The sequence below is a fragment of the Manis javanica genome, chromosome 17 (genome assembly GCF_040802235.1).
Source record: "Manis javanica isolate MJ-LG chromosome 17, MJ_LKY, whole genome shotgun sequence".
Lineage (NCBI taxonomy): Eukaryota > Metazoa > Chordata > Mammalia > Pholidota > Manidae > Manis > Manis javanica.
In genome coordinates, this window is record NC_133172.1 from 5,430,271 (window position 1) to 5,449,402 (window position 19,132).

General features: G+C 53.6%; 2 protein-coding genes and 1 long non-coding RNA gene across 10 annotated transcripts; 2 read left to right on the forward strand and 1 right to left on the reverse strand.

Annotated features, from left to right (window-relative positions):
* Window positions 1-3,758: 3,758 nt before the first annotated feature.
* On the reverse strand, window positions 3,759-7,032 carry LOC108409530 (uncharacterized). Its single transcript, XR_001856252.3, has 3 exons — window positions 6,216-7,032; window positions 5,737-6,112; window positions 3,759-4,625 (listed from the first exon to the last, which is right to left on the reverse strand). It is a non-coding gene; the product is annotated as an uncharacterized lncRNA (long non-coding RNA).
* Window positions 5,755-12,679, forward strand: LOC108389547 (kallikrein-12-like). 5 transcript variants are annotated; one of them, XM_073225797.1, is made up of 6 exons: window positions 5,755-5,890; window positions 8,841-8,896; window positions 9,261-9,420; window positions 10,147-10,406; window positions 11,305-11,438; window positions 12,327-12,679. In XM_073225797.1, the coding sequence occupies exons 1-6, from the start codon at window positions 5,871-5,873 to the stop codon at window positions 12,480-12,482; spliced, it is 786 nt and encodes a 261-aa protein (XP_073081898.1). In that variant the 5' UTR covers window positions 5,755-5,870; the 3' UTR covers window positions 12,483-12,679. The 5 variants fall into 5 exon arrangements, with proteins under 5 accessions (XP_073081898.1, XP_073081899.1, XP_036881537.2 ...); XM_037025641.2 differs by lacking the exon at window positions 5,755-5,890 and adding an exon at window positions 8,435-8,688 and having other exon boundaries at window positions 10,150-10,406; XM_037025640.2 differs by lacking the exon at window positions 5,755-5,890 and adding an exon at window positions 8,445-8,688.
* Window positions 12,680-13,447: 768 nt separating this feature from the next.
* LOC108386818 (kallikrein-11) lies at window positions 13,448-18,049 on the forward strand. 4 transcript variants are annotated; one of them, XM_037025997.2, is made up of 6 exons: window positions 13,448-13,639; window positions 15,271-15,345; window positions 15,782-15,938; window positions 16,312-16,577; window positions 17,107-17,243; window positions 17,584-18,049. In XM_037025997.2, the coding sequence occupies exons 2-6, from the start codon at window positions 15,306-15,308 to the stop codon at window positions 17,734-17,736; spliced, it is 753 nt and encodes a 250-aa protein (XP_036881892.1). In that variant the 5' UTR covers window positions 13,448-13,639; window positions 15,271-15,305; the 3' UTR covers window positions 17,737-18,049. The 4 variants fall into 4 exon arrangements, with proteins under 4 accessions (XP_036881892.1, XP_036881889.1, XP_036881890.1 ...); XM_037025996.2 differs by lacking the exon at window positions 13,448-13,639 and adding an exon at window positions 14,271-14,496; XM_037025994.2 differs by lacking the exons at window positions 13,448-13,639; window positions 15,782-15,938 and adding an exon at window positions 13,930-14,496.
* The last annotated feature ends 1,083 nt before the right edge of the window (window positions 18,050-19,132 follow it).

Consider the following 19,132-nt stretch of genomic DNA (forward strand, 5'->3'; position numbering starts at 1 on the left):
TCACTGAGCTCTTTGCTGTGCTGGAAATTAGAAGAAAGTCAGGTGTGCCCACTAATGGGATGGGGGATAGGATGTGGTACAGGCTACCGTGGAGGACTATACAACACTTAAAAGCAACAGACTGGACATGTATGTGAACGCAATCTTAAAGGTAGAATGCTACTAACTACAATTATGAAAATGAAAAAGACTGACAATGCTAAGTGTTGGCAACGTTGTGGGGCAACTGGAACACTTCCACACAGCCGGCTATAATGTGAAATGGTACAACTGTTGCCAGGTATCCATGTCTTGGGGGGGTCTCTCCCTGTGCACTAGGTGAAACCTCAACTCAAACAGTGGAGGCCTCTTGACTCTGATTGGGAAAGAATTCGAGATCAGGTCAAACAAGTGCCAGCAGGAAAGGAATTCATTAAAGTGAGAGTAGAAGCAAATGTCAGCAGCCATGCAGGCAGCAAAGAGCAAAGAAGAACAGAGGGAGAAAGGGAACTCCTGCTTGGTGTAGGGCCAATCCTTTGCCAACTCATAAAGTCAGGGTCATCTGGTGTCCAGTATCTCCACGGTGTGGGATCTAAGCCCCCACCGTCCCAGATACTTGGGGGAGCTGAGAAGCTCTGGATGGAGTGAGATGATGTTCTGAGAACTTCCCAAAGTAAAGAAAAGAGGTTTTTTTGGGCAGTCTTCTAAAGAATGAACAAGGTAGTGATGGGAATGTGCAAGCCCCTCCCTACTCAGAGATTCCAGCAGCCCCTTCCTTATTTGTCAGAAATAAACCAGAGAGAGGAAAGATTGTGTTTAAGACTAGAAAGCTGAATGAAATAGGGAAGTGACAAAGACACTTAGCACGAGAGATGGAGGTTGCAAGTTCTTGTCTTTATAATTAAAAAGTCCAGAGTGCAGGAGGCTTATGCAGCAAGAAAGTTTATTTGGTAAGACAGCATACATTCAGATGGTTGTGCAGGTGACCTCAGAGAGGAGGCGTGCTTAAGAGGTTTAGGGTTCGGGGTTTTATAGGGCCTTTTGAGTAGATGTTAGCGTAAGGCTAATTAAGGTGATTAACAATACCTTTGAAGTTTTATTTTAAGAATAGGATTATTAGGGGACTGTGTTGATCCCGATCTCAGCTTTCTTTTGGTAGGTTCATTTACACTTCAGAGGTCTGACTCTTGACCTGGTTACAACGTTACTTGATTGAATAAGGCGACTAGAAGATGAGGAAGAACAGCATATAGATTAAGTTAAAGAATAAGTGGGCCTTTTTCACAGGCTAAGTAAATTTTACAGCAGTGTGACGCGTGTCCTATTTCCCTGCTCTATCTCACAACCACTTTGGAAAACATTTGGCAATCTCTTATCAAGTCAAACACATTTATCATACAATCCAGCTCTTCTACTCCTAGATGTCTGCCCAAGAGAAATAAAAACGTATGTCCACACAATGATTTGTGTGTGAATATTCACTGCAACATTATATGTAACAGCCAGAAACCAGAAGCAACCGAGATATCCAGCGACTGGTGACTGGATTAACGTTGTAGTAGGTCTATGCAGTGGGATAGGCCACAGCAATGAGAAGGAATGAACTGTTGATAGAAAAATGCAACAAACAAGGGTGAACCTGACATTCATCATGCTATTGTGAGAAGCCAAACATTTATGTCCTAAAACAGGCTAAACTATAGTGGCAGAATGTAGATCAGTGGTTGCCTGGGGCTGGGGTGGGGAGGGTAGCTTTTGTAAAAGGAGCAGAAGGCAGCTTAAGGATGGAGGGAAGGTGGGAAGTGTAAGATAAATTCTAGCCAAAATGAGCAGGCGACGAGAGGGAACAAAGGGCCAGGGAGTTTATTTGAGCGCAATTCCGGGGCGAGATTTCCCAGTCTACAGAAATGGAGGCTGGGGAAGTCGCATTCAATCAAGGCAGGCAGAGAGTTTTTAAAGGTGGTAGGGGGAGGCAGAGCTTAGATTTAGAGCGGTGCGAGGATTGGCTAGCCTAAGGCACATTTTTCAGGTTGGGAGGGGGCAGCAGCCGGGGACTTTGGCACCTCATCAGTGTCTGATGTGCTCACCCCTCCCCCCCAGTGCCTTCAACCTTACAGGAGGGACTGTTTTATATTTTGATTATGGTGGAGGGCAGGTGATGGCATCCAATTTCCAAAATTCACCTAACTGAACAATTAAAATGAATGGATTATGTTTTATGCAATTCCTTATTCAACAATGAAAAATGAAAGAAACACAGTTCTGAACTAAAAATCGATAAAATAAAAGAATAGACTATGTACCACGATACCATTAGCATATATTAAAACTACACAAAACACAATTTGTAAGAACATATGCTAATAAAAAGTACATCACAGTAAATGTACTAAATGTTGCTGAACCATACACCTTAAATGGTTAATTTTATGATACAGGAATTTCTCCTTCATTTTTTTAAAAAAGGCTATGTAGTAAAAAATACAGTAGCAAAAGGTAAATGATAATCAGGATAAAACAAAGGATACACCATGAAGGTCATAGCAAAGGATACACAACAATAAAAACAATAGCAAAGGACCCACAGTAGGAAAGATAATAGCAGAAGGGAAAGGGAATAAAATAAATAGGGAAGACAAGGGACCTTGTCCAGATCATTAATGATAATGAGCCACCAATGAATTCAACTCTCTCCCTCTGAGAATTGAGGTCTATCTTAAAACAGCACCTACTTCAGAGGGCTTTTAGGAGGATCAATTGTGTTAATATTTGAAAAGCCTTCAGAAGAATGCCTGGCCCTGAGCGCCTGCTCAGTGGTGCTGTCATTAGCGTCATTACTGTCCCTCTTATTGATACAAGTGTTACACGGTCTCCAAGGTCCAGCGAAAGACAAGCCGCCTGGGAAGGCAGCTGGGGGTTTGGGAGAATGGGAGGCAGCCGCCCAAATCCTTCCTGTGGAACGGGACATGATGACAGACCTGGCTGGAGCTCCTGACTTCATTCAGGAGGGCTGGCCAGGCGGCCAGCTGCTCAGCCATCGCCCCCCCCTCCCTCTCCAAGGACCTCGCAGCCACACGCCCTCTTCTTCCTGTTTTTTGCCCAGGGGAATTTTATTAACAATGGGATCTTGTACAGACAGGCCTTTGGAAAGCTGCGGAGGGAGGGCGGGAAGGGTGTCCAAAGGGTAACAATCCTTGCTGGCACTGGTGGGGCATAAACCCTTTCTTTTCATTCTCCCAAGGCCCTGTTTCGGGGAATGTCAGCCCCCTCCCCGCTAGACCCAGACTTAGAAGTCGCCACAGTTGAGCCCATCCAAGCTGATGGATACACATTCCCATACTCTCCACAATCATTCCCAGGGACTTCTCCCATCTAGTCTGGAGGGTCCGGGTCAAGCTCAGCCACTGCCCACTCTGTGAGGCCTCATAGGAGAGGGACTAAGAGGGACTTCCCAGGCTAATGGGGATAATTGGGTTCGGCACCCGATTCCAGTGTGTTTTGTTGGGTTAGGCATGAGGTGGTGGGGGCAGGACACCACCAGCAAATTCTCTGGCAGCAGGTGGGTGCCCTACGAGTCAACTCAGTTCTGCCCCTGTCCACCCAGAGGCAGCATCAGATCCCACGGAGGGCTCAGGCCTCCCCTGCCCCACCCCGCACACAGTGCAGGTTGTTCTCTGTGCTTCTGCCCATCGGGCTGTAGATGGAGGTTCCCACGACCCTGTCCTTGGGTTCAATTAGTTTGCTAGAGCGGCTTCCAGAACTCAAGAGGAATGTTTTACGTACAAGATCATCAGTTTATTATAAAAGGATATAACTAAGAAACAGCCAAACGGAAGAGGTGCAGAGGGCAAGTATGGGGAAGGTCACAGAGCATGCACGCCCTCTGCGTGGGCCACTTCCCATGAATCTCCATGTGCTCACCACCCTGGAAGTTCTCTACACCCTGTCCTTCTGGACTTTTATGAAGGCCCCAGTACATAGGCACGAATGATAGATCACTGGCCATTGGCCCCAGGTTCAACCTCCAGCCATGCTTCAAAGGTCAGAGAGGGGGGACTGGAAGTTCTGACCCTTTAATCAAACAGTGGGCTCCCCTTGCTGCCAGCCCCCATCCTTAGGTGGGTCCCAAAGTCACTTTGTTAACATAAAAAGACACCTGCTAACCTCTCCTCGCTTAGGAAATCCCAAGGGTTTTAGGAGCTCCGCCGGGAGGGAGGATGAAGATCAAATACGCATTCTCCCGGCGTACCACAGTGCCATGGGGCAGTGGGAGCCTAAGCCCAAGCTCCCATTCTGACACTTTCCGTGGTAAGGTGAGAGAAGCTGATGGATTAACAGGGGTGCTGAGAAGGCAGGAGACCTGGGCCAGGCTTTCTGGGGGAGGGGAGAATGAAGGATAGCATGGCAGCCACCCCTCAGAAACAGGACGGACTGCCCCAACCACAAGCTGGTTCCGATGCTGAGACTGCCTGTGCCAACGCACGCACCGAAGGGTGCATCCCTCCCCGGCAGGTGACCTCAGCTGGCGGTGCAAGCAGGAGTCCAGGAGATCGCCAGCAGCTCCAGGGTCCTGGTTCCGCTGCCCAGCTCATTGCCCTACCCCTGCTGGCAGGCATGCATTTTTTGTATGAGGTGCTTGATGCTGCCTGAAACACACAGACGGTCGGAGATCTAACTGATGGAGTCAGAAGTTTCCATGGTTGCCCTTCAGAACAGGGAGAGGGACCGCAGGCCTCCTTCTGGTGGCCCTGGGCTACGCGCCTCCACACCTGGACCTAACTGGGTGCCTCTCCCCTCCCTGGAGGTCAGGGGTGGGCCCCTCCAGTCACAGGTTGGTTCCCCTGCCAAATGGCCCCCCTTCCCCAGAAGCTTTGCCTCATTAGCATAAACTAACGTTGAAAGGGGCTTATTATGAATATCAGAATTTGCTCCTCACCCAGACCATTCAGGAAATTCTAAGGGTTTTAAAGCTCCTTGCCAGGAACCTGGGGAGAAAACCTAGGGAGGCCTGCGAGGGCTGTGAGCAGGAGGGTGGCCGGGGTGGGGTGGGGGTGGGGGCCTGGGTGCACAAAGACCTCTCCGCGTCAGAGGGGCTGGAGATGGGCGGAGCCTGGAAGCTGCAATCCAGCAAGGAGGCTGTTGGGGGGCATCCAGAGAAAAGGAGGGAGGCCTGGAGGGAGGGAGCCGGGGACATGGCCACAGGAGGGACAGGGCTGAGGAAGGGACTGAGGAGGATGTGTTTGTGTCCAGGCTAGTGAATCAGCAGGTGGTGGGGTCCCCCTGGGGTGGAGAGCTGAGGAGGTGGGGGGAAATGCTGAACTCACAGTGAGATGGGTCAGAGGACATACAGGAGGCAGCTGGTGGACAAATTCCAGAGCCTGGGACTTGTTAGTGGTTGAGACAGTCTTGGTGGTGGGTGGGATGTCTCCAAAGAAAGAAAGGAAAGTGGGCCCGAGGACTGGGTGGATGGTGGGGTCAGCACCCAGGTGGAACATGTGTGGCCTGAGAACAGGTTGGTGGGGACAGGCAGTGGGCTGGGGTTTGGGTCATCGAGGAGTCTGTGTGCACAGGCAGGAAGCTGGGAAGTGACCTGAGATGACAGGGAAAACTCCCGTGTGGGCAGGCGGTGTGGGGGATGTGGCGGAGGACAGGGCCCTGGGAACACCTGTGTTTGTAAAGACGCAGGTGGAGGAAAAACAGGCCTATTCATGAAGGAGACACAGAAACGTGGGAGGGAAACCAGAAATGCGTGGCAACCTGGAAGCCGGCAGCGGAGTGAGTTTCAAGGAGGGCTGGGCGCATCGAAGGCTACCGGAAGGTCGACTAGGTGAGGACGGAGGGGTGACCACTGGGTTGCTGGACATGGACATCTCTGCAGACCCGAAGAGACGATGGCTGTGAGCTGCAAGCAGTGAGTAGATCTCCACAGGTAGTAGAGGAGGAGGGCAGGGCTGAGGGCGTGTGGGGTGCTGGTTCCGAGGAATCTCTGGTCCCAGCATCCCCCTCACGTCCCCCGCAGAGGGTCAGGCACACAGGACCCCTCCAAGCGTTTGCTGAGTGAATGGGACGGGGGTATAAAGGCAGAGCAGAAGACACAGAACAGCACCAAGTCATAGTTGGTTTTTCTTCACATCTGAGAAAAGAAGGTTGTCGCCTAAGTCAGCTTTGAAAATTCCTTCTTTATAAGAAGTAAATCGATCAGGGCAACTTTGATAGTGCCTTAACATTGAGCATACCTGACAGTCCCGCCCGTCTTCTGTCGCCTGCTTGATGGTTCCACAAGGAAGTGGTGTTTAGACGTTTAGCTTCCGCCAGCCCCATTTCCAGAGGAGCAAAGGGAGGTCAGAACAGGAGGGTGGGCCCGTGGCCCCCAGGGAGTCGTGGGCTGCCATGAGGTTCCACCCAGTCTGTATCCTCTTTCTGGGAAATGCGGAGGATGCTCACGTGTGTGCAGCCGTTCCTTCATCCCTTCATCCCTTCATCTGTCCATTCATAGATTTAGGTAACTGACAATCAGGCTCTGCAGCCGGCCTTGGTTCAGCAGGGCCAGCACTCTGGTGCCCCCGTACTGTCACTCACCAGCCGTGTGGCCTTACACAGGTGACTTCATCTGGTCACACCTCGGTTTCCACCTCGATGCCGGTCTCATGCTCCACACTCTCACCCCAGAGGTCTGGAGGGCTGAGTTCTCTCTAGGGCACCGGCTTCACATTGAGCTTATGTTGACGCCCAAGTGTAAAGCTCGAGGCACGGGGGCTGGAGAGGTCTGGAGGCTCCCTGGGGGAGGCGGCAAGCATGCCCAGCTTCTCCGAAAGCAAGTATGTGCCTCAAGGCAGTCCTTGTCCTCCTGGAGCCTCCAGCTACAAAACGAATGGGTTGGCTTTTTCCAGAAGCCACGAACCACAAGTCTGCATGGGAAGAGAACCACCCAGCAGTCACTCTGCCTTCCCCACCCCCTGCGGCCCCCCTGAAACCACTGGCCTGCTTTACAGCCCTCCAGATTTGCCCCTCTCCTGGGCATTTCATATAAATGGGATCCTACGCTACGTGACCAACTTCTTTCACTGACCGTGATATTTTTCGAAGTCCATTCACATTACAGCCTATGTTGGCACATTCTTTCTGTGGCTGAATAATACTCCATGGCATGGGTGAACCCCATTTTATGTATCCATTTGTCAGTTGACGGACATCAGCTTAGTGGGTATAACTTCGGGGGTGATGAAAACATTCTGGAATTAGATTGTGGTCATGGTTGCACATCCTTGCTTGCGGTGGAATTCACTGAATTGTAGACTTTAAAATGGTTCAAATGCTGAATTTGAAGTGATGTGATTTTTACTTTTGAAAAAGGCAGAGAAGGGACGGAAGAGGATGGAAAGAGAGAGAGAAAAGGCAAGAGAGAGATCTGTGCTGGGACCACAGGTGTTTTGTTTCTGTTTGGGGGCCAATATTTAAAAATTTGGGAAACATCCCAACATCAATCTGAATTTCCAGCTTCTCTTGAAGAGTCAGAAAAACTGGCAATCCTGGGCCCACGTTCCAGCATGACAGCTACCAGCTGAAGCTGGGTGGATTTTATTAAATATAAATTGCACCTTAGTACACTGAATCCCCCAAATCCACACAAAGGGAGGGCTTGCGTTAGGTGCTGCTATCTCAGAACACATAAAAAGTTGAGGTGTTGCAATTCCGAGTTCAGAGAGCGTAAGGGGCCCCAGACCCGAAGAGGTAGCAAAGGACCAAAAGACAGGAGTGGAGGGGGGGACCTGTCCTGCCCCTTTCTTTCCCCTCTTTGTCTCTCTCCCCACGCCTCTGCCTCCCTTCCTGCTCCACAGGTGAAACAAAAAATCGGGCACCAGCACAGACTTGTCTTGCCCCGAATCTCTCTCTGTCTCTGTCTCTGTCTCTCTTGGTGGAAACCCTTAAAGAAAACCTTTTGCGGAATTAGATAAACTGATGCATATAGATAAGAAGGCCTGTGCTTCTGGAAGCAGAGAACAGAGTTGATTCTGCATCTGAAATATTCCATTAGAATCAGAGTCCTGCAGAACCCAGCTTGGAAACCCCCTTTTATCTTTCCTGACCCCCTCTTCGGAAATCTCTCCCTTCTCCTCTTGTTCCCTTTCTCGGCGCTCTCGGCCTCCCCGCCGGCCTGCCACCTCCCTGCTCGGCCTGGGCAGGGCCCCAGGTGTCCGTACGCCCCACCCTCGCAGGGCCTTCATCACTGGAGTGGGATTAGAACCCAGCTCCCCATGATCCTGAGTCATGCTCGGGCTGCTCGCCGGCTGGGGGAGCCGGCTGAAGGAGTGGGGCTGGGTCTCCCGCCCAGAGCTGGCACAGGCCCTTTCCCCTTGCCCCCTCCTTCAGCTCTAAAGCTCAATTAAGTGTCATTAGACAAGAAGTCTCTTCGGGATTAGAGGGTGCCCCACCCCATGTCTTCCCTGTCCCCTTCCCTCAACCCGGAAATTGCATGGGTCGGGAAAAGGTGTGCCAGCTGCCAGTCTGGGGCAGACGGACAGGAGGAGGGGGACCCGCAGGGCAGCATGACGGGTGGTTGAGAAGCCAGAGGGACAGCCGAAGAGTTGAGTGGCAGGGTGGCTGGCAGATTAAAGAATAGACGGGTAGGTGGACCGAGAGCAGGGAGACGGACAGGTTGAAACGTTGACAGCAAAGACACATGGAGGATCCAGAAGGCAGAGAGACAAGGTGAGAAGGGGGCAGGTGGTCACTGCCACCGGTGCCATTAGGGAGACAGGCAGAGAGGCAGGTGCAGCTGCTGGCAGGATGGGTGGGGACTAGCATGGGTGGGCTGCCAGGGAGAGGGGGCCTTCTCAGAGACGCCGAACATTTTCCCCCAGAACCTGGAGGTGGCCCACCACGGGCTCCAGCATCTTTTTGTTCCTGTGTGTTACTGGTGAGTTCCCCACGGAAGGGGGGTCCCTCGCTCCCCTCCCCTCCCCTCCCCCTCCCCAGGCCCCGTACCTGTCTCTGCATCCTTCGTTCTGTCCACCCCCGTCGCTGTGTCTGTCTTCTCCCTCTCTCTCATCTCTCTCTGTGTTGCCCTCTTTCTCCTCCTCCCTGTCTGTTTGGGGCTTTCACTGTGTCTTTTTCTGTATAGCACTGGGTCTGTCTCCCTGTCTCCTCCTCTCCCACAGGGTCCGCCTCCGGTCTCTGTCTTTCTGCATTTCTCCATCTCTGCCCCTCTCTTCCTGTCTCTGACCCACAAGCTCGAGGCCCCTGACCCTGCCTCCGTGGCCCATACAAACCCCCGTTCTCAGGGCTCAGCCACGCAGACGCGCTGAAGATCTTTAATGGCACAGAGTGCGTCCCTCACTCGCAGCCGTGGCAGGTGGGGCTGTTCGAGGGCGGCAATCTGCGCTGTGGGGGGGTCCTCCTTGATCGCAGGTGGGTCCTCACTGCTGCTCACTGCAGCGGCAGGTAAGCCCCCATCTGGGACCCTTCCTGGGGTGGGCGAAGGGGGGGGTGATGGGGACAGGAGTGCTGGGGGCAGGGGGCTCAGGGGAAGGGATGTGCCGCAGTGACACGGTCCTACAACAAGAGTGTCTGAGGTTAGACAAGGAGTAGGACCTCCAAACAACGGGCCTGGGTGGGGCTGGGTAGGGTGCAGCGGGCGGAGGGCTGTGAGGGTCCTGGAACCTGTCCACACCCACTCCCTCATGTCGCCTTCCTTCCCACATGGCATCTGTTACTGCCGCGACCATTCCTCGTTCCCTGTTTGACCCACACTTTCTGTACAAGCTCAAAAGACTGTATCCAGCGCCTCTCTGGGCCTCAGCAGCCCCATCTGTACAGTGAGAGGACTGGGCTCTCTAGGGCTGAAGCTCTGGGCTTTTCTGTGGGAAGGAAGGTGGAGAGTTGAGAGATTCAGGACAGAGAGAGTGCGGTCATTTGGCCGGCAGAGCTGACAGCCCGGGCTCTCCCTTGGGTCGGGAACAGAACAGCAAACGAGGTGGATGATGTGCCTGCTCCCACCCCCCCTGGGGGGCCCCCCAGGCTAAGAGAATCAGACAGAATGAGAAGCAGTGCAAGTGAATGAGGGAGCACGGAACAGACACTGACACGCAGAGCAGCAGAGAGAGCCGGGAGGGCCTGGGAGGCGGGACACAGCCCACCAGCCACACGCTGAGCCTCCATGACCCCCAGCAGGTACTGGGTGCGCCTGGGAGAACACAGCCTCAGCCAGCTGGACTGGACAGAACAGTTACGGCGCAGCGCCTTCTCCGTGACCCACCCCGGCTACCAGGGAAGCCTGCAGAGCTATGACCATGACCTCCGGCTTCTGCGACTGGGCACCCCTGTCCTCTTGACAGGCAGTGTCCAGCCCCTGCCCCTGGCCACTACCTGTGCAGCAGCTGGCACTGAGTGCCACATCTCAGGCTGGGGCATTACCAATAGACCATGGAGTAAGGGGGCCCTGGGGTCAGGACTCAGGATGGGCAGAAGTCTGGGGTGTAGGGTGAGAAGTCAAGGGTCATGGCATCTCAGGGGAAGAATGGTCAAAGGGTCAAACATCAGGATCATGGTTTGGGGGTCAGAGATCATGGTGAACCAGGGGCCTTGGGAGTCTTTAAAAGTCAAAGGTCAGGGATGTGAGTAGAGGTCAGAGTGATGTCAAGGGTCATCAGACTGGAGCAAAAGGCATATATAAATAAGATCTCCGAGTTACAGGTCACAGACTCTGGTGTTAGAAGTCATCGTAGAGTTGAGGTCATGGGATCCAGGAGTTGCACAAACTAGCCACAATGTGACAATGGAACCTGGGATTCAACTGGGGATCACGGGTCTGGGATTGGAAGCCTAGAGTTTGGGGTCATGGAGTCTGAAGTCAAATAAACTAGGATTAGAGGTCACTTTGGAGCTGGGTTCAGTGGTTTAGAGGGTGCAGAACTGAGGTTGGAGGTTAAGGTAAAGACAAGGAATAGGGGACCTAGAGATAGAAAAAAGACATGAAGTCAACTTGGGAGCAAAGGCTAATGAGATTGAAGGTTGAAGGTCACAGTAGCTAGGATCGGAGGAAGTCAGGTCTGGATTTACTGTATCTGAGGTTGGAAGGACAAGGAGAGTCTTGAGTCATGGTAATCAAAGTCATAGGCTAAAGGTCGGGGGACTAACCAATGAAATGGGGTCAAGGATCACTATGAAGTCAAGTCATAAATCTGAAATTTAGAGGTTTGAGGAGTGTAGTGGCGGTCCCAGGGAAGGGGCAGGGTGTAGACTTGGATGGGCTTCCTTCAGAGGAGAGCGGTGACACCAAGGTGGGGAGCTCTGAGGGACCCTGAAGCACCCATCTTCCACCCTCAGGCCCATTCCCAGACCGGCTCCAGTGCCTCAACCTCTCCATCGTCTCCAGTGCCACCTGCCAGGCAGCGTTCCCTGGGAGAATCACTGACAACATGGTGTGTGCCGGAGGCATCGCTGGGGAGGATGCCTGCCAGGTGTGTGAAGGCAGACAAGGCACGGTCACCCAGGCCAGGGCAGGAAGTGGGGGACAAGAAGGGAGTGGGGAATGGGGAAGGGTGAGTCAGGGAAAGGGGATGTGGGAGAGAGCTGGGGTCAGAAAGGAGGGAAGCACTGGGAATGGAGGACAGAGAGAACGGAGGGGTGGAGGGCACGGAGAAGGAAGGAAAAGAAGGGCACAAAGAGGAAGAGTTAGAGACACGGAGAGAAGAGCTAGCTGGGACATGGAGCTCAGGCAGGTAGCCCGCCTCTCAGATTCTGTCTTCCCCATCCCACCCTTTGGCTGATGCTGGCCCAGGGTAGGGTGAGAGATTCCAGGTCGGAGGAAGAAAGAAGATTGGTGGACTCTCTCACCTTGTAACTCAGCTACTTGGCCCTGCCGGGTCTTCCAGAGAGGAGGCTGCCCCACCCTAGGGCCTCAGCCAGTGTCCTGGATGGAACTCTAACAAAGTCCCGCCCTCCTCCCCTGGGATTGGTCATTGGTGATGCTATTCTCATCCCTCATTGGTCAGGGCCCCAGCCATTGTCCTCGATAGAACGAATGGAGTCCCACCTCCTTTTCTAGGATTGGTCATTGGTGAATTGCTCACTTCACTCATTGGCCAGAGCTCTAACCATTGTCCTCTAGGGACACACTATGGAGTCCCGCCCTCCTTCCCTGGGATTGGTCCTAGGGATAGTGTGTTCTTCTCTATTGGTCAGTCATTGCCATTGACTGGGAACGTGGCTGTCCTCCTTTCTCTGATGATCAGGTGTGGAGCCATTGTTTTCACAGCCTGGGAGTAGGCGAGGGAGTTGGGGAAAGGAAAATAGGAGCAGGATTTCTCCTTTATTAAGGCCGCCCTCGTTCTGCTTCTACCTTCCAGGGTGACTCTGGGGGTCCCCTGGTGTGCAGAGGAGTCCTTCAGGGTCTGGTGTCCTGGGGATCTGTGGACCCTTGCGGGCAGAAAGGAGTCCCTGGAGTCTACACCAATATTTGCAAATATGTGGACTGGATTCGGATGGTCATAAGGAACAACTGACATGCTCCCTCCACCGCTCAGCTTGGGGACCACTCTGACCCTCAGAGTACCAACACCTTCTCCATCATCATCCCCGCTCCCATTCTTGTTTGTCTAGGGATCTTCTTCCCCCAACTCTGACTCCAGCCATCTCTTCTAGGACCATAGTTGGGCAAGGGGGGAGCATGTGGTTATCTGGAATAAATATAACTGAAGAAGGGGCTGTGTCTGTCTGTTTGATATCCTCATGCTGACTGAGACTGAAGGGAGGGCTCCTCAGTTCCCCTACCTAATGAATGGTGTAGGAATAGAGTTCAGGGTTTTCCCTTAGGGGTCACAAAGGAAGGGAGTAGAAAAAGCTACTTACAACAATAAAAATGAGGGCCATTGTTCTTCATCTTGCATGATAGGAACAGTGTCCACAAAGGATGTAAAAGGGTGTGGGAGGCGGAATTACTGGCTCCAAGACACCAAATGAAAATCGTGAAATCAGAATTCACGATTCAACTAAATGTCTATAAAACGTAACATTCTTCCACCTAGCCAACTGCAATTTGTTTTCGCTGTAGTTGAGCACACATTATATTTAATGTGGGATATGGGTTTGCTTTCATGTGTCTATGATGACTGAGGGTGGGGTGTAGCCTTGGAAAGCAAGAGGACCCAGCCTAGGTCTTAAAACAGTCCTGCCAGCCCCTTGGGTTCTGTCTTCCCTGCCTCTGTAGAAGGTGGAAAGGAACTTCCCTCCAACAAACGGAAGAGGAATCTGAGGTGGGAGTGAGAGGTGATCACGGGAGCCCAGGGAATGTTTTCAGAGCACCCACTGTGATGGGCTCTCCCGGAGTCCTCACCCCAACCCCCCAAGGCAGAGTTGTCCCCACGTCTGGCAGATGAAGAAACTGAGCCTCACCAGGGTGGAGTCCCTCATCCCACGTCACTGTGGTAGGAAGAGGCAGAGCCGGGCTTTGGGGCCAGGACTGGATGCTGTCAGAGCCCCGGCCTGCCCCATCATCTTGCTCCACATCTGGTTAGGGGAGAGAGGAAGGCACGGCCAAGAGAGGAGATCCAACTGATAAGAAGCAAGCTGGGAGAAGTAGGGATTGTCATTCAAGTTTGGCAGAGGAGGAAACTGAAGTGGTTCAGATTCAGGAAGTCATCGGACCTAGGTCACACAGCAAGTAAGTGCCATGGCTGGTTTGGGGGAGACCCCAGGGTTCCTGGAGGCCTGAGAGGCTGGGAGAGGGGAGCAGAGGGAAGGGTTGGCAGGGAAGTGAAGCCCCAGAGGAGCCCTGTGGGTTGGGGCACCTGCAGAGGACTGATTCCCTTTCCTGGGCCTTGATTCCACAGGCCCCGACCTGCCTCCCCCACCCTCCTGTCCTGCCCCTTCGCCTGGCAGCAGCCCCACCTCTGTGAGGCCCCAGTTTCCCCCATCCTTGGAATGAAGGGAAGGGCCTGGGGGGGTGCGGGGGGGGGGACCCTGAGCTAGGGCTGTGTGGAGGGAGCGCCAGGGACAGGAAGAGGGGCAGAGAGACTGGGAGATTAGGTGGAAGGAGAGGGATTTAGAGAAAGAGATAGAAGGAGGCAGAGACGAGCAGAAAGACGTAAAGAATTAAAGACCACGTGCAGAGAAAGGAGGGAGTGAGACAAAGACAGAAGGGCACAGAGACACAGAAAGAAAAAGGCGACACACAGAATTACAGAAGGGCAGCAAATGACTGAGATAGAGAGACAGTTGGAGTTGCTGGGAAGGACGCAGACAGACAGACTGATGGATGGACACAGAAGAGTGGACAAACATAAAGGCAAAGAGGCTTGGACAGGTGACAGGCAGGTGGGTGGGCAGCACCTCGGAGCTGGTGCCTGGGGAGGGCCCGCACACACTCCGCCCCCAGGGCGATAAGGCAGGGCCAGGAGGCTCAGTCATCTTGGGCCCGCCCGGGGCCACCCCCCTGCCGCCTGCCTGGTGCCGTGTTCAACCCAGCCTGCCGCAGCTGCCCGCACCGCTGGGCCCCCAGAGCCTCAGCCCCCAGAGCCTGTGAGTCCGGGAGGGAAGGGAAGGCCCCCCCCAGGTGTCTGTGTGCCTGGTGTCCTCTGCCTCGGCGCCATTTCTCCCTCTGCTCTGCCCTTCTAGGCTTTTGGGGTGGGGGGGCTTTCTGCCTCTCTGCATCTCCAACCAGCTACTCCCAAGCTCAGTGACCTCTGACCGTAGCTTTGGTCGCTGAATCCAGCCCTCCACCCCATCCCTGCTGGCCAGTGCATATGAGGACTGGTCCTCTCCCATCCCCCCATCAGCTCCGCCTAGCTCTGTCTGTCTGTCCTTTAAAGGGGCAGCAGTTCTGCAGGATCAAAGCCAGAACACTGTCCCATGCTGAGCCCCCCACTGCACCCCAGGCCCTCTCAAAGGGAGCATATCACCCTGGGGCGGTGGCTGAATGGCCACCCTGCGCCTCTGGGGCCTGACCAGGTCTCCAGTGGGCAAGAAGGAAAACATTCTTCTAGGGGCACCTCTGAGGTCCTGGGGCTGACTTCGTGCAGGGCCAGCCCATCACCTACCTCAGGCAGATGCCCTCCCAGCAGCAGCCACAGCCTCCTAGGCCGTCGGAAACTTCTAGCTGAGATCCGGCCCCTCCTAAGCCACCCTCATACCAAAGATTTATTATTTTAAACATTTGGAGCTTGAGATGCTGTGCGATCCTCCAACCTTGTTGTTTCTCCCTGGGAGAGCAGGTGTGGGAGAGAGGGGAGGGCATGAACCAGCCCTCAGTCTCCCCGTAAAGTGATTTGGTCCTTTGTCCCTCCTTGTTCCCAGAAGAACCTGGGGCCTGCCCTTCCCCACTCCAGGCCATGATGATTCTGCCATTAATCATGCTTGCTCTGATGACAGGTACGGTGGGGGATGAGGAACGGCAGGGGCCACCCTTTTGAGTCCCTAGGATCCCCCCAGCCCTTTATGTCTGGACCTTGACTGGGCTGATCCTCAAAATACAGAATAACGTAGGGCATCTGAATGGATACATGAGGCATAAGGAGGTCCTGGACGCCTCCTGCTGGATGGGGCAGAATGAGGGCAGGTCAAGGACGGTCGCAGGGAAGGGGCCAGAGCAGCTGCGGTGGTATGGGGGACGCTTAAGGAACTCAGGACAGCGGCTATTGACCCACCAGTGTGGAAGGATTTCAGTCATTTAACACCTGGCCCACCCAAACAGGGCATCCTAGCAGGACCCCCGGCTGGGATCCAGAGCACCCACCTTTCGCCCCCACCCCCACTTCTGGGAGGCCTGTCATGCCTGAGCCCCCTCTTCTGCCCTCACCCCCTCCAGGGCATGTAGCGGGAGAGACCAGGATCATCAAGGGTTATGAGTGCCCTCCTCATTCCCAGCCCTGGCAGGCGGCTCTCTTCCAGAAGACCCGGCTGTTCTGTGGGGCAACGCTCATCGCTCCCAAATGGCTCCTGACAGCAGCGCACTGTCAGAAGCCGTGGGTGCGGGGGCTGGGGCGGGATCGGGAGGGGGCTGGGGATGGAGAGACGGATGGAGAGGGGCTCGGGGGTGGGGGGAATGTCTATGGAGTTGGGGATCGGCATAGGGTAGGGTGGCATTAGTACTGATGGTGAAGATTGGGCTGAGATACAAGACAGAAGACGGTAGAAGGAGGAAGATGTTGGGGATGGGGTTGGGATGTGGCTGGGGAGGGGGTTTTGGAGGGAGACGGGGGTGAGGTTAGAAGCAGAGCATTTCACATGTTCCTGCATCTCAGGGGCACTCATCTCTCCTCCTCCCCCATGTCTCTCCCCCCTTTCTGTCCCCCGTCTCTCTACCCTCATCTCTGATTACCACGTCTCCCACCTCAGCCGATACATAGTTCATCTAGGCGAGCACAACCTCCAGAGGCCAGATGGCTGCGAGCAGACCCGGGTGGCTACTGAGTCCTTCCCCCACCCAGGCTTCAACAACAGCCTCCCCAACAAAGACCACCGCAACGACATCATGCTGGTGAAGATGTCGGTGTCAGCTGTCGTCACCCGGGCTGTGCGACCCCTCGCCCTGTCATCACGCTGCGTCACTCCTGGCACCCGCTGCCTCATTTCCGGCTGGGGCACCACATCCAGCCCCCAGTGTAGGGGCCCCAGAAGGGAAATGGTGGGGGGAGGGTGGTTATGACTGTGGAAGGACATGCGGAATCAGAGGAACCTTCAAAGATGCGAGTTATGGTGATACAAGGAGGAGCTGCCTGGGAGTGTCAGTGGTGGGATAAGTGGAAAGGAAGAGTGTGGAAGGGCTGGGGAGGGCGGAGAAGAAAGTTTGGGCCTTGGAGTCAGACGTGATGTGCAATCCCAGATCCACAACCTGCTAGTTTTAGGACCTTAGGCAAGTGGCTTCACCTCTCTGAACCTTGGTTTTCTTCTCTATAGAATGAGAATAATCACACCTGCCTACCAGGGCTGCATCAGAGATAACATGTATAGAGCAACTGGCATAAAATAATTTACTCGAAAGCATGACTGTTGCTATTACTATAAGCAGAGAGATGAGTTGGCTGCAAGCAAGGACGGGGACTGGGTTCAGAGCAAGCACTGCAGTATAGGGATGGGAAATGGTGGGGGGGGGGCTCTCATTTTCCAAACCCCTTCATGCCGTTTCTACAGTGAACCTGCCCCATACTTTGCGATGCGCCAACATATCCATCATTGGTCAAAAAGAATGTGAAAATGCCTACCCCGGCAACATCACAGACACCATGGTGTGTGCCAGTGTTAAGGAAGAAGGCAAGGACTCCTGCCAGGTCAGAGGGCAGGGCCTGGGTCTGCAACTACATCCCCATCCCCATCTCCCACCTCAAGTACATCTTCGTTTACAACCTCAATCTCATCCCCAACCCTAACCCTACCTCCCCCTGAAATACCAAAACCATCTCCTCCCGACTTCCCATTTCTAACCTCCACATGCTGCCCAGCTCCGTCCCCATTACCACCTCTATTTTTAACCCCAACCCCATCTATATTCCCACCAATAACTCCAACTTCATCCCCAGGACCATTGCCAACCTCGGTCTCCTGCCCACCCCTTCCCTCTCCCGGGAGCCCCCCTCTTCTGACTGGTTTTCTCTCTCTCCCCATCCCCAGGGCGACTCTGGGGGCCCTCTGGTCTGTAACGGGTCTCTTCAAGGCATTATCTCCTGGGGCCAGGATCCATGTGCTGTCACCAAAAAGCCTGGTGTCTACACAAAGGTCTGCAAATACGTGGGCTGGATCCGGAAGACCATGGAGAACAATTAGCCAGGACCAGCTCCCCACTGCCCGACACCCCTGATCCCTACTTGGTGATGTGGGTCCTGTTCATTCCGTTAATAATCAAGCCTGAGCCAGGACCCCTTTATGTACTCTTTCTTTGTACCTCCTTGACTAGGAGAGAGGCTGTAGCTTAGTAATCAACTTGGGGTTTGGAATTCCTGCCACCTGGATTCACATATGGCCTCATACTAACTTGTGACTCTGGGAATGACGATAGCTATTCGATTCGCTGCTGCAACCCCAGCCCCCTATCGTTCCGAGGACTCACCACGGCTTCAATAAATAATGAATGAATGAATCTTTTGAGTGCTTACTCATGCCAGGCAATGGTCCAAGGGCTTTTAAACGTATCAGCTAACTTAATCTTCACAAGTCTTTGAGATCAGTGCTGTGGTTAAATCTGTTTTGCAGAAGAGGCACAGAGAAACGAAGGCACTTGCTCACAGTCACCAGCCAGTACACAGAAGAGTGATTAACTACCAAGCAAAGTGATTAACTACCAAGCAGTGGTGTCTGATTAAGGCTGTTAGTTTCCTCACCTGTTAAGTCATTCATGTGAAAGTATGATAGCACACTAACTCAGCCTGCACATGGTTAAGACCTGTCAGAAGGGAGCTATCCTGGTTTTTTTTTCCAATCTCCATATGTAACTCAGAGATCTGTGCTAGCCAGTAGAGTAGTCACTAACCACATGTGGCTATTTACATTTAAACGACCTAAAATCAGAAATGTCATTCTGCAGTCGCACTGGCCATGTGTCAAATGTTCTGTAGCTACATGAGGCTGGTGGAGGCTGAACTGGACAGCACATACAGAGTATTTCCATCACTGTAGAAAGTTTGATTGGACAGCACCAAGCTGGACAACCTCCACAGTTAACTCACTTCTCACTGGAGAAGATGCCCCACAGTCAGTCAAGAACTCAGGATCTTTCCTGGTGTTCCATGCCCCTTGCAGGGGAAGTAGCTGGCATGGGAGGAAGAGCCCAGAGCTGGAACTGGGGCCTCCCAGTTGTTAGACAGACTTGCTGTGTGACCTTCTGTGAGTCACCGCCCTCTCTGAGCCTCCCTTTCCTCGCCTGAAATGAGGCAGCTGGCTGAGGTGATACTGATGCCCCTTGCAGCCTGGGCGTCCTGTGATTCATGGTCCTGCTTATCACCTGGAGACCCACACACGGCAGGAAGGATGTGAAATGACCCCACTGAGGCACGACCCAGAGCGTCCCAACTCCTAGGGTGGGGGCTAGTCACTGGGCATCCCTCTGGGTCTCTCTACTTTCCTCCCCGTGTCTTCCCCTTTTCCTCGTCTCTGCGTCTCAGTGTCCGTAGCTCCTACTCTTGCCTCCCATCCGTCTTATCTCTGGGCCTCTCTCTCCCCCTGC